The sequence below is a fragment of the Juglans microcarpa x Juglans regia genome, chromosome 5D, assembly GCF_004785595.1.
Source record: "Juglans microcarpa x Juglans regia isolate MS1-56 chromosome 5D, Jm3101_v1.0, whole genome shotgun sequence".
Taxonomy (NCBI): domain Eukaryota; kingdom Viridiplantae; phylum Streptophyta; class Magnoliopsida; order Fagales; family Juglandaceae; genus Juglans; species Juglans microcarpa x Juglans regia.
Window position 1 is genome coordinate 8,426,028 of NC_054602.1, and position 12,225 is coordinate 8,438,252.

The following is a 12,225-nucleotide window of genomic DNA, read 5'->3' on the forward strand; positions in this document are numbered from 1 at the left end:
ATGGGCCTTGATGCATTTAGTCTTTGTGAAGAGGCTCTCAACATGATGTACAGTTCTGATACTATTGATATTCAACTAACAATTCTGTGATTTAAAACAGCGTATATGTGAAGTCCACTTTTGGTGTTTTAAATTTCTGAACTCTGTTCAAAATGAATGTCAAGCATAATATATGTTTTAATTGATCGTAGAATAACAAAACTTCAACGAGCATCATATAGAAGCGTAGCTCAAGATGAGTAAGTTACGGAGTCCAAGTACAAGGAGGAGTCTCATAACGTACGTAGATGAAGTAGGAGTTGTAGTTGTCAATAGTTGTCAATAAGGGGATGAATACCCATGTCGTGTTATTATCTAGTTGATGGTTTGTTTCAGGAGTCTTAGTCGTAGTTATCGCGATCGTTTGGAGTCCTAGTATATATATCTGCAGTCATATATTATTAATTTGAGTCAATTGTTTGGGCTATTTAAGGATCTAAGATGTAAGAAAAGAGCAGTACTTTTGATGATTTAATAAAATTTACATATTGGATCTTGAGATAGAAGAAATCTGGTGAGACGCGATCTTGAGATAGAAGAAATCTGGTGAGACGCAAATTAAAGTGTGCAAGTTTTATTTTGTTTACAATATTGGGATCAGGTAGTCCTACGTACGTCTGTAAGTTATGCCGACTACGCGCTGTGACGTTGCCTATGCTTTATTTCGATTGCATGAAAACACTATTTTACATGCCATATATTCAAGGATACAACAAATGAGACCCTGTGCCAAACCCTCGAAAGAAAGTTTATTTTTCACTTATTATATTATATTTTCACCCTGAAGGTTAATTACGTACGTTCTACCCTCCAAACATTTTATCTCATCTAACTTCAATTTCAATTGGATATATATAGTTGAAAGGGATCAGTACTCTTTTTTTTTCACATTTTTTTTTTTTTTTAATGTTTTTCATCCTACATTTGCTTGCTCTCTTTTTATCATTTTTTACATTAAACCGATGGGGTTCTGTAAATTGTTCAGGACATGCAAACATTTAATGAGATCCAATAATGCCATTGATCAATAGCTCCAGTAAAGTTAAAAGAGCACATTGAGCGAATCAATGCCTTCATTATCACACACTACATTCAGATATCTGAACCAGCTCAGCATTCCGCAACCCAACTCCTGCCAGCTTGACTTCATCAGATCACTTTACGTGGACCCACTGCGATTTTTTTCTTTATTTTTGTGGGGTCCATGATCTCCCACAAGCCCAGGCATCTCCTTCTGCAACTTGTTATTATCAGCATGTTCATCAGTTCTTCAGCAGTGGCTCCTTCTTTTCCTCCCATTTGTCCAATCGACTCCTAGAAATCTCCACCTGAAATTTCATTGATCATCCTCGCTCAGAGGGTTTTTTTTTTTTTTTTTAATGTACCACATGCTTAAAAATCTTCCAACGAACTAAATCAATATATCTTGCCATATATGGCGCATCTGGGTCTTCATCTGGAAAGTTTGTAAAGCTACCTGGCCTATTCAACTAGTGATCAATTGGGTGAAGGTCAGATGCCTTAAAACCAGTAAACTTATTGTTTCTTAATTTGATCTAGTGCTGCTAGGCACAAAAATGTCCCAATCTCTTGTTTGATGTGTTTAATTCATATACTAAAAGTTTCACAATCAGCACACACATATATATAAATATATATATATATATATATGATATTAGTGAGATTAGTTTCTAGTAATTCATAGTACATGAACTTACCAGTAATTCATAGTACATGAACTTACCTCCTTATCCCAATCGGTGCGAAAAGTTACCCAAAGTAGAATGAAGGTCTGCATCATAGTCCCTCCTATCATCCCCGACCATATTCCCTACATGCACAGATATACGAACTCAAATTATTTCCTTTAATCGATCGAACAGTTTCATTTCGCTTGCTTTCATTTTGAATGATAATATTTCTAAGAATTTGAGCAAGATTTTTCTTTGGTCAAATCTAAATTGATATATAATTCGTATATATATATCAGTAGTGCATGAAATGAAGGTGTAATATCATCATATCGTACTACTTGCATGGCATTAGATTTATGAGAACTATTTAAAATTATAATAAAAGCAAAGAAAGAGTGATTGATTGGCCGGTAAACCTTAGCGCCAAGGTCGAACTTAAAGCCGAGAAGGCAACCCAAAGGTATTCCAACCACGTAATAGCATCCCACATTTACATACGCCACGAATGCTTGCCATCCACATCCAACAGCCACCCCTGCAATTAAGATTAATCTTCATTTAACCTATTCACAAACCCTAGGAAAAATTGAATAATTGGATGTTACAAATATTTGTAAACGCCTCTGTACGTCAAGAATAAAGCCCTGATCTTAATGGAAAAGGCAATGATCCGGTTCAAACTCATTCACTGGTATTATATATATATATATATATATATATATATATATATATATATTAACTGCTAAAATCTACTTCCATATCATTATTACTTCAAAAAAAATAATATTTATGACAAATTATTTACAATAAAAATAACTATTTATGATGAGAATATATAGATTAATTATTTTAATAAAAAATAGTTATTTTTGTATAAAATAACTGACAATAAATAAACAATTATATATATGTAAAATTCAAATAAAATCGTAGCATATGCAGGAGACGTATTAACATCAACTTCATGCAATTTGGAATTGCGTGATGAGAGGAACTGTAGAACCCATTGACAACCTTGGTTAATCCTGCTTTGTTTCTTTTATATTTTGTTTTGTTTTGCCCCTTTTTCTGTCTTAGTTTTTACCCCCTCAAATAATTTGGGGGTTGTTTTGTTTTCAAGTTATTGAAATCAATGTAACAATATAATTTTGTTCACAAATAAATTATAGAAAATATTCTTATAAATTAACGTAATTTATATAATTTGACGAATGATATTAAATCATAAATTATACAATACCTTTATCGTATTTTCTTAGAAAAAAAAAATCACTAATTATTGATGGACGTCAAAATCAGCCAGCTTTATGATTTGGAATTCTTGAGCGAACCCACATGCATTTAATTGCCAAACTTTGGTCCCAGGTTTGTTTTGTCTGTATTTTGTTGGGAGGGTCCTATAGAGTTTATTGACTGATGTGAAACTACAACGCATGCAACGCAAAGAAAGGACAAGTAATTAAACAAGTTCACGTACAGAGAAAGAACAGCTCGATCGTTCGTTGAATATTTTCTGTGGATTTTTTTTTGTGCCCGTCTCGGCATTAAAAACCAAAGTACTCTGGAAGATACATAATAAGCTTCGGCATGGCATGCGTGGCTGACAGTTCATGGGATTTAATGCTAATAATAATGGCTGGAAGATGAAAAATCAAGAAACCCCATCGTGAGGTCTCATTCATTCGTTTCTGTATGTCCTTTAATTCTCTCTATGAAAGTAAATATATATATATATATATATTCGATTGTGCATACCCATAAAAAAAAAAAAAAAAAAAAAAAAAACGATGATCGACGTGATCACGATATTGAGGATGAGAATGAATAATGAATACGAGAAAATTACGAATTACTTTGAAAATCATATAATATAATTAATTAATGCTTCAATAATATTTACTAATTACTTACCGGATAAGACTGGTTGAATCCCATTGAGAACGAGAGTGACCGCCAAGAATGGACAGAGCTCCGAGACTGCATTAGCCACAGTCTCACCGCCGGTGAAGGCATAACTTATAACATTCCGTAGTGCAAGCACAATCACTGCTTCTATTATCGCAACAATGAAAGAAACCAAATTGACTATTATAACAGCGAATGCGGCTGACTTGGGATTGCCAGCCCCCAGCTCGTTGCTCACCCTCACACTGTACGTCATCATGTTCCAATTAAATATTTAATTAATTATACATACTCAGGCCTGTATAAGAGTAATTAATTAGAAATTATAGTATATAATTATATAGATCAAGCATCCTCATCAACATAATCAAATTGATCAGACAACTATAATATAAATATTGCTAATTACATGTTAATTAAGTACTACCCTATAATCATCATCATCATCATCATCATCATAATTAATAGCTATAAAGTAGTTAATTAATCGTGATCAGAAGAAAAAAGTTGTTTTATAATATATTTTGTCAAATTAATCGATCGGCATAAGTACCGGTGATGATAAAATTATAGATAAAAAGAATAGTATTACTAAAATAATATTAATTACAACATTTTCAATAATTATGACTACTGACCTTGCTGCCGCATTAAACCCTACTGAAACCATGAACAACAACCCATTAATCGCCATGCTGCACAAGATGATCATGAAATAATTATAATTAACAGTAATCCATCAATGATCATCACATCATGCCAAATGCGGACGTTGGTCATCATGAAATTAATTAAATTGATTTATTAGCATTCATTCATATATATATATATATATATATAAAATGGATCCCACAAAGTCCTTTATATATTAATTATTTAATGAGTCCGGCCAGCTAAGAAATTTATTCAAGACAACTATATATAAAATATATTTTGGATATGGACATACAAGTGTGCAAGTATCGTACAGTCGTTTTGAAAAAAAGTAAGATTCACTATTAAAAAATTATTTTTTTTCATGTGAGTCCCGTATTTATTTATTTTTTCAAAATGATTAATTATACAGCGCTTACACACTCACGACTGTAACTATCATTTTTAAGTATACGGTGGATAGAAAATAGATAGAACTTCCAAAAAAGTACTGCATACTGATCAGAAACCATATTGTGCTTATAATTAAGCAGCCACGATATCCACCTCTTAAGACATCCGAAGGCTTGGTATGTAGAGAAGTTATTTTTCATCCTTTCCCATATTTGTCCTTTTACCTAGCTAGCTTTATGTGTTTCCCAAAAGACATACGATCGATCGATTTCCATCATATAATATTTGTTTTTGGGCAATTAACTCCTCTCTCAAAAGTGAGATCATACGTACATAACCCTATCTCCATGTCTGTTTGCGTGAACATACATACATACATACATACTTATATATCACGCAGTTATTACCAACTCACAATTTAATTTTCAATTTCCACGATATGAAATGTAGGTTATATCAGAAAATAATATGCTTGTTTACATAAATTAGGTATCAGAACAAAAATTTTGATTTCAAGTTTCGGTCTTTCGGGGAGGAGTACTGTATGATGAGCTAGCTTTTAGCATTTTATGGATCCCATGCATGCATGATTAACAAAAAAAGAGAAAGGTGATGAAGTCGTACTGTAATTTCTTACCATACAGCTAGAGAATCCAAAGCAAGCTCGGGGTTTTTGAGCAACCCAGCAACCAACACCAGTATCTGAAAATACCATGTCTCCAAGCACAACATCACAGCCGATGCAGTCGACAACTTCAGGAACTCCCAAAGACCAGAAAATGCCTGCAAACTAAGACCAGTCCAAGTCTGCTTACACTTGTCGCTGATCAAGATGTACACGAGCTGAGCCACTACCATGATCCACCACGACAAGCTCAGCACCAATGATGCACCAATCAACCCCATGTCGAACTTGTATACAGCGAGCCAGCTTAAGAGTAGGTGCACCACAAGCGTAGCTGTGGATATGTACGCACTTGGGGTTACAATGCGTTGAGATTGGAGGAATTTTTGTATAGGGAAGTTCACTGCGTAAGCGAATATTTGTGGGATAAGACCGTAGACAAAAACTGCGGCCGCAGATGCCACAGCGGTTGATTCGCCGAGTAAGAGCAAGATGGGCTTTGATAAAACGTAGATCAAAGTCATTGGGATCCCAGTAAGAGTCAAGATGATCGTCGATCTTTGCAGATAAATTCCAAGCATTTCATACCTATGGGCTCCATACGCTTGGCCACATAAAGTCTCCACTGCGCTTCCCATACCTAACTACATACAATCAAATAGAGCAAAATAACTAAATGTTAGGAAAAATAAAATGATATGCCATTAAAATTATTTATACAAGCATTAATTTTTAATAAAACTGCATAATATAACAGGGTGAAAATACTCTATCTTTTGCCTGGTTATACATATATGTATTGATACGTGGACTCATGACATGTAAATCGGTCCATATATAAATAGTTGTTTATAAACAAAAGTTTTATATATACCATAAGACCGTAAGCTAAGAGTTGGATCCCACTATTGCCAAGAGAGGCAGCGGCAAGCTCAAGATTGCCGAGGTGGCCAGCGAAGACTCTGGTGGACAGAGACAAAAAGTTGTTGATCATGTACACGAAGACGGCCGGACCGGCAAGCGGGAAGAGGAGTTTCAACTCAATCCATGTCGCCATTTGGAGGCGCTTGAACCGCGGTAACTGAGTATCAGACAGCACCTTTTCAAGCCGGGGGTCAACTCCATGGAATACGGCTGAGATGGGCTCAGGCTCTGGTACTGGCTGTGCATGGTGCGAGTTGTTTAAGATGGGTTGGTGAAGGTCATCTTGGGAGGCCATAGTTATTCCAGTGGCAATGAGCCAGCAGCTTGTGGCCAGAAGAAGGATGTTGATAAGGAGCAAAGGAGCGAGCTTGTGTGTATGTGAATTTAATTAATAAGTAGGGATTGCACAAATATTGAGATACTTGAGATGGTCCCTTTTTTATCCGGGAAAACGAAATTAGGGAATCAAATTTGGAAGCGTTTGTTAAGCAGTATTTGCTTTTTGCTGATGCTTGATGCGCATATGTATGTATGAGTATTAACGTTATACATAGCAGTTTTATCTCAATACGTAAGATCACGTGACACTTTTATCATTATTAAAAATAAAGAAATCTCTAATAATTAACGGATAATTTAATATTAATAAATATATCACATCTTATATAATGAGATGAAAGTAAAATAATAATTTTGTGGTATATAAAATTTTTCAGTTAACGTCAGATCTAAATTATATATATATATATATATATATATATATGCAGTTTCTAATTTTTTGTTGTTCTAAATTAAGCTGACTGGTAGATAGGACTTTATATATATATATATATGGCCCGAAGCTGGTCGACGTTGATGTGAGAGCAGGAATGAATTCATGATCAGCTAGCTGCTAGCCTTGATATATGCACAAATATATATAAATATAAATGCTGGCATATATATATATATATATATATATGTACTAATAAAGAAGGGCCATGTACGTACGTTCATCAAATCATAAAAGATATACATGGCAGTACTGCTGGATTTCTTGTTCCTGATCTCTTAAGTGACCATTTCATACACGCCATCGTAAAAAATGCACTTGGTAAAATACAAACTAAGACGCAATTAAATATAATATGCTCTGACAGTTTGATCGATTGGCATATAATATCGATCCTTAAATATGATCAGCAAATTAATCAATTAAAGATTGAAACATGAAGCTAGCTGGGAGGATAGATGCAATGTTTTGTCATATCATGTATATATATATATATATATATATATATATATATATATATATATATAAAATTAGTAAAAATAGACGTCGGCGGCCTACCAACTTGGGCAGGCAGCTTCTAATTGGATAACTGCATGGGCGAATGTCGTGGAAAAAACAAAATAGGATGACATGAATCAATTAAAAGAAGACCTTACAAATTGTAATACGTTTTGTCCATTAACGATGCACGCACATTTCTCTATATATGTCTCATCGATCCCTCAAAACGTTTTAGCAACAATATTCCGGGTGACTGAATTAATTAAAACGCGTAATCTCTGCCGTCCTCCAAACAGTAGTAGTTCCAGTGATGAAACACATGTTTGTAACTTAAATTACAATATCCGAACCATCCAATTATCACTATATATATATAATTAACGCGTAACCATAGCATGAGTACTTGCCTCTTTTAGACCGTCTTAATTACACTCAAATAAGATGATGATGATGATGATGATCCAGTACTATATATATACGTAGTTCATGATGATCTGTCCCAGAATATAATTTTTCACATATATAGACTTACTTTCTAGGCGAAATTATATTTTGGTCTTTCTATTATATATCAACTAATTTGGCTCTCCGAAATTTCATTATTCGGTTTAGTTTTCTTGGTTTTTATGTAATTAAATTACTTATAATTCTTGTTTTTACCATGGCCTAGCTAGGTTGGCTCCAATTGACAGGTCGTGCACAGACGTTTTTGCATTGACCCGGCCGGCCATTGTGAATTGCCTGGTTTAATTTGCTTTAGTTAATTAGATCTACCAAACTGCATGCAACGTCACATTATTGACGGTTGCCATATTTTTTAGATTCTTCATCTCTAAAAAATCAGTTATATTGATTCTAGGAATCTGTATAATTAGTCTACTTACTTTTTATACATGTTTCTATACTTATACTCTTCTATACATCTATATATTTATAAAGTGATACACAAATGACCATATAGTTTTGAATGAAAATCACTCTCCCTCTCAATTTTAACAACATCATGAGACTACACGAACTACCAAATATTTTCTATATAGGACCAGGAAAAAAAAACTAATATATTTATATTCTAGTCGATACTGCATGGTTATTATATATAATTATTCATGCACATTATATATATATATATTATATAAATATTAGTCATATGATGACCAAGGCAGGCACCAAATCCCCGCATGTTTGTACAAGACACTACAACAAATTAAGTCTTTTGGAACAAAAATTTTTGTTCCAAAAGATTGGTATTTCGTCTCAAAATATTTTTTAGGATGAAAAAAACAGTCTCAAGTTTGTCCCTATAAAACTGTCCCAAAAGGTATTTTAGGACGAAAACGAAAAATTTGTCCCAAAAAATATCTTTTGGGACGAAATTAAGCTGGACCGTTCGAACGGAATTTTTTTTTTGGAACAATTTAAATTCGTCTCAGAAATTCGTTCGAACGCCTTAAATAACGTTCGAACCATGAGTAATTGTTCGAACGGGTATTTCATGGCCGGTCGATCGATATAAATCCGTTCGACCAAATACACATGAAGAAACGTTCGAACAAAAAAATTATCAATCAAACGCAAATAGTGAATTTCCTGTTTGAACGGCTCAGAATTTTTTTCCGTTCGAACTCTAACTTTCAATGTTCAAACGTTTATGTCCATTTTTATATGTTCGAACGTTTGATGAGAGTTCGAGCGGTTATTATTTTCTTGGACAATAATACGAATTTAAAACTAAATAGATATTTATATTTCAAAAATACATTACAAATTGTTCAATGTAAATAAAACTAATCTAATAATTCAGAACTAAATAAATAAAATACTAATAATACTAATAAAATTATCAGTACATTATACATAATTATTCAATATGCAAAAACACTTATAATGAAATTCAATTGTTTGGATGCCTAAATTGTTGCATAAGAATCTGCATTTGAAGCTGCATCTGCTTTTGTTGTTCTTGCATTTGGAGTTGCATCTCTCTTTGTTGATCTTCTTGCTGTTTTATGCGCATCTCCATATCTGCTTGTTTCGTCATTTGAGCCTCTAACTCCCACTGTTTTGCCATCAATTCTTCGATCATAGAATTTGCATTCTCTAACGCAATGGCAGTAGTGCTTGATGTTGATGAAGAGCCTGAAGGCTTTACACAGCGACCCAAACCCCTCAAGTAGCCAGAACGTTGACCCAGAACTTGTGTAAAAATTTCAACATCACTTGTTGATGAATTATGATCTGATGCAGCTTCAGCACGAATGACAACCATTTTATCCTACACACAACATATAAAATTAATATTGACACAATAATTTAAATATGATTAATTAAAAGAAATTATAATACTTACATAATTCTCACGAGCATCGGGATGAGTCCACTCTCCATTACTATTAGTATGTGATGCAGTATATAATTTTGTTAAATCATAATTGGTGTCTGACTCTTGCTACAAGAGACATTGTTAAGATATAAAGTCTATATTAAAAACAAACTGCATAGAATAAAAAAATAAAAAAATACATTACCAATTTTTGAGATAGTCGATGGAAAGATCTTGAGCCTGCATGATGATGAATCTTTAACTTTGATCTATTCGTTTTGTTTATAGAACTTCGCTCCTGCATAGAAGTTGTAAAAGTTAGTAAGTGAAAAATTACAAATATAACACATAAAGAATTCATTTAATTTACCTTATATGATAGATCCTCAAACATATCGCAAAGTTTTCCCCATTCTTCAGCTCGAACATCCTGAAAAGAATGTTGGCGTGCATTTTCCTTGTTCTCGTACTTCTTGTAATGCTCGCGACATCTTGCCTTATACTTGCGGAATGCATTAGACATAAGCTCTTCAACAGTTCTACGCTCCTCTCTCCAACCAAAATTTAGTTCGAAGTCATCATTGAAAAAGTATATACACAAAGATCATTTAGAATATTAAATAATATGAAAAAAAATTATTTTTATTTAAATATTACGTACCAAACAACGCTACTTTATAAGTTCTTTCACATCTTACGGGACTTTATGCCATGAACTCGTAGCCAAAGTTGCATAAGTCGGTGTAAGAGCACCCACATGCGAAGCAAGCCAACCTGCTTGTTGTACCTCCCCTCCAGTATGTTTGTCAAGAATGTTAACCTTAATCTTACCTACTTTACGATATTTCTCCAACGTCACACCTCTAGTAGTGCCTCGTCCGTGACGAGATTGTACTGTTATCTCTATAAAATAATATTAGTTATTTACCTTGTATCAATTATCATATATCTTAATTAAAAAAAATGAGTATTAACTATTTACCTTGTTCCATAGAGTCAGTCTCTAATGGTGAGTCAGACGGAGAGCTAGGAACATGTGGAGATGGGATGCGAACTTCTTTCCTCTTTGGTGGCATAATTACGAGATACTGTATCATGTGAACACAAAACCGATCAATCATCTGTATCAGTTTCATCTATAAATTCGCTCTCATCATCTGTAGATACTTCAGATGAGTCAACACTTTGATCAACTGTCGCTTCAACAATTTCAGCCTCAATATCTTCGCTATGTAATGAGATCATCTCATACTGGCTCAAATTCACAAATAAGTTAATGGCAGGTTGACTCTCTTGGTATGCTTCTTGAGTAGAGGGATCATCTTCTTCTTTATCTTGTCCCTCCGCCTCAGGGATAACATCAAAAATATTTCTAAGAGAAAACTTTTGTACTACTTGCTATTGATTTCCTAACTGAGGATCGTCTAAATAGAATACTTGAGATGCTTGGGAAGCCAAAATAAAAAGATCATCTTCATACCATTTTTTTGATGTATTAATACTCAGAAAATATTCATCCTAGCATTTTCCCGTTCGAGAATTGCTTAAATCCCACCAATCACACTTAAATATATAAACCACAAGCTCCTCCACATATCTCATTCCAATTATATCTATGATAACTCCGTAGAAATCAACATTCTCTCCATCATGACTTCCTTCGACAAGGACACCACTATTTTGTGTTTTCCTATAAAGTTCTCAATCAATTATGTGATATCTACTTCCTCGAGAAATACATGCAGAATATCGAGCAGCGCGCCTCGAAGGGCCACGCGCCAGTGCATATAGTTCGTCTGATATATCGTTCGGATTACTTGCATATATTTGTACAACCTACATATTAAATAAAGTATAAACATTCAACCGTTAACAATCCTCTATATTTAAAATATGTTAGTGCAAAATTTCATCTGTATTATATTCATTACCCATTGTTCAAACCATTTCGGGAACTCCTGTTCATGTGTCTGGTCTATATTATTTACTTCCAATTCTTTTAGGACGTTAATATGATCATTGAAATTAGAAATTATCAACAATAAGCATATTCGGTATGTTTGTTTAATAAGTAAATTCAATGATTAAATAACAATTAATTTGAACTTACTTCAAGCGGCTCTATATCTCTGGGTAATTATTTAGCACGTACCACTGAGCTTTCTTGAACTCTCTTTCACACAAATCATAACCACGCTGAGCACCAAGTGGACGTACTTGTTGGGAAAATACAAAAAATCCGTTCCGATGTCTTGCTTGGTCAACATCAAAGTTTCTTTCCGGCCAATCAAACTTTGTGTTAATGCCATGGAAGTATTTGGAACAGAATGTATGCCACTCATCATCAATATATGTTTCTGCAATTGATCCTTCTGGACGGGCCTTATTACCCACT

At 33.9% G+C, this 12,225-nt stretch overlaps 1 protein-coding gene across 2 annotated transcripts; it reads right to left on the bottom strand.

Moving 5' to 3' along the window:
* Nucleotides 1-897: 897 nt before the first annotated feature.
* Nucleotides 898-6,689, bottom strand: LOC121264190 (protein DETOXIFICATION 40-like). Of its 2 annotated transcripts, XM_041167263.1 has the most exons (8): nucleotides 6,185-6,682; nucleotides 5,323-5,954; nucleotides 4,277-4,333; nucleotides 3,645-3,883; nucleotides 2,150-2,268; nucleotides 1,784-1,870; nucleotides 1,204-1,367; nucleotides 898-1,096 (listed from the first exon to the last, which is right to left on the bottom strand). In XM_041167263.1, exons 1-7 carry the CDS (start codon nucleotides 6,527-6,529, stop codon nucleotides 1,302-1,304), a joined length of 1,545 nt encoding a protein of 514 aa, XP_041023197.1. In that variant the 5' UTR covers nucleotides 6,530-6,682; the 3' UTR covers nucleotides 898-1,096; nucleotides 1,204-1,301. The 2 variants fall into 2 exon arrangements, with proteins under 2 accessions (XP_041023197.1, XP_041023198.1); XM_041167264.1 differs by lacking the exons at nucleotides 898-1,096; nucleotides 1,204-1,367; nucleotides 1,784-1,870; nucleotides 2,150-2,268 and adding an exon at nucleotides 2,900-3,157 and having other exon boundaries at nucleotides 6,185-6,689.
* Nucleotides 6,690-12,225: the final 5,536 nt, after the last annotated feature.

Coding starts and splice junctions, on each gene's coding strand:
- LOC121264190 (XM_041167263.1), bottom strand. CDS start 6,529: ATGGCCTCCCAAGATGACCTTCACCAACCCATCTTAAACAACTCGCAC. Junction 4,334..5,322: donor TTGGATTCTCTAGCTGTATG/GTAAGAAATTAC, acceptor CATCTTGTGCAG/CATGGCGATTAATGGGTTGT. Junction 1,368..1,783: donor GCACCGATTGGGATAAGGAG/GTAAGTTCATGT, acceptor ATGAAATTTCAG/GTGGAGATTTCTAGGAGTCG.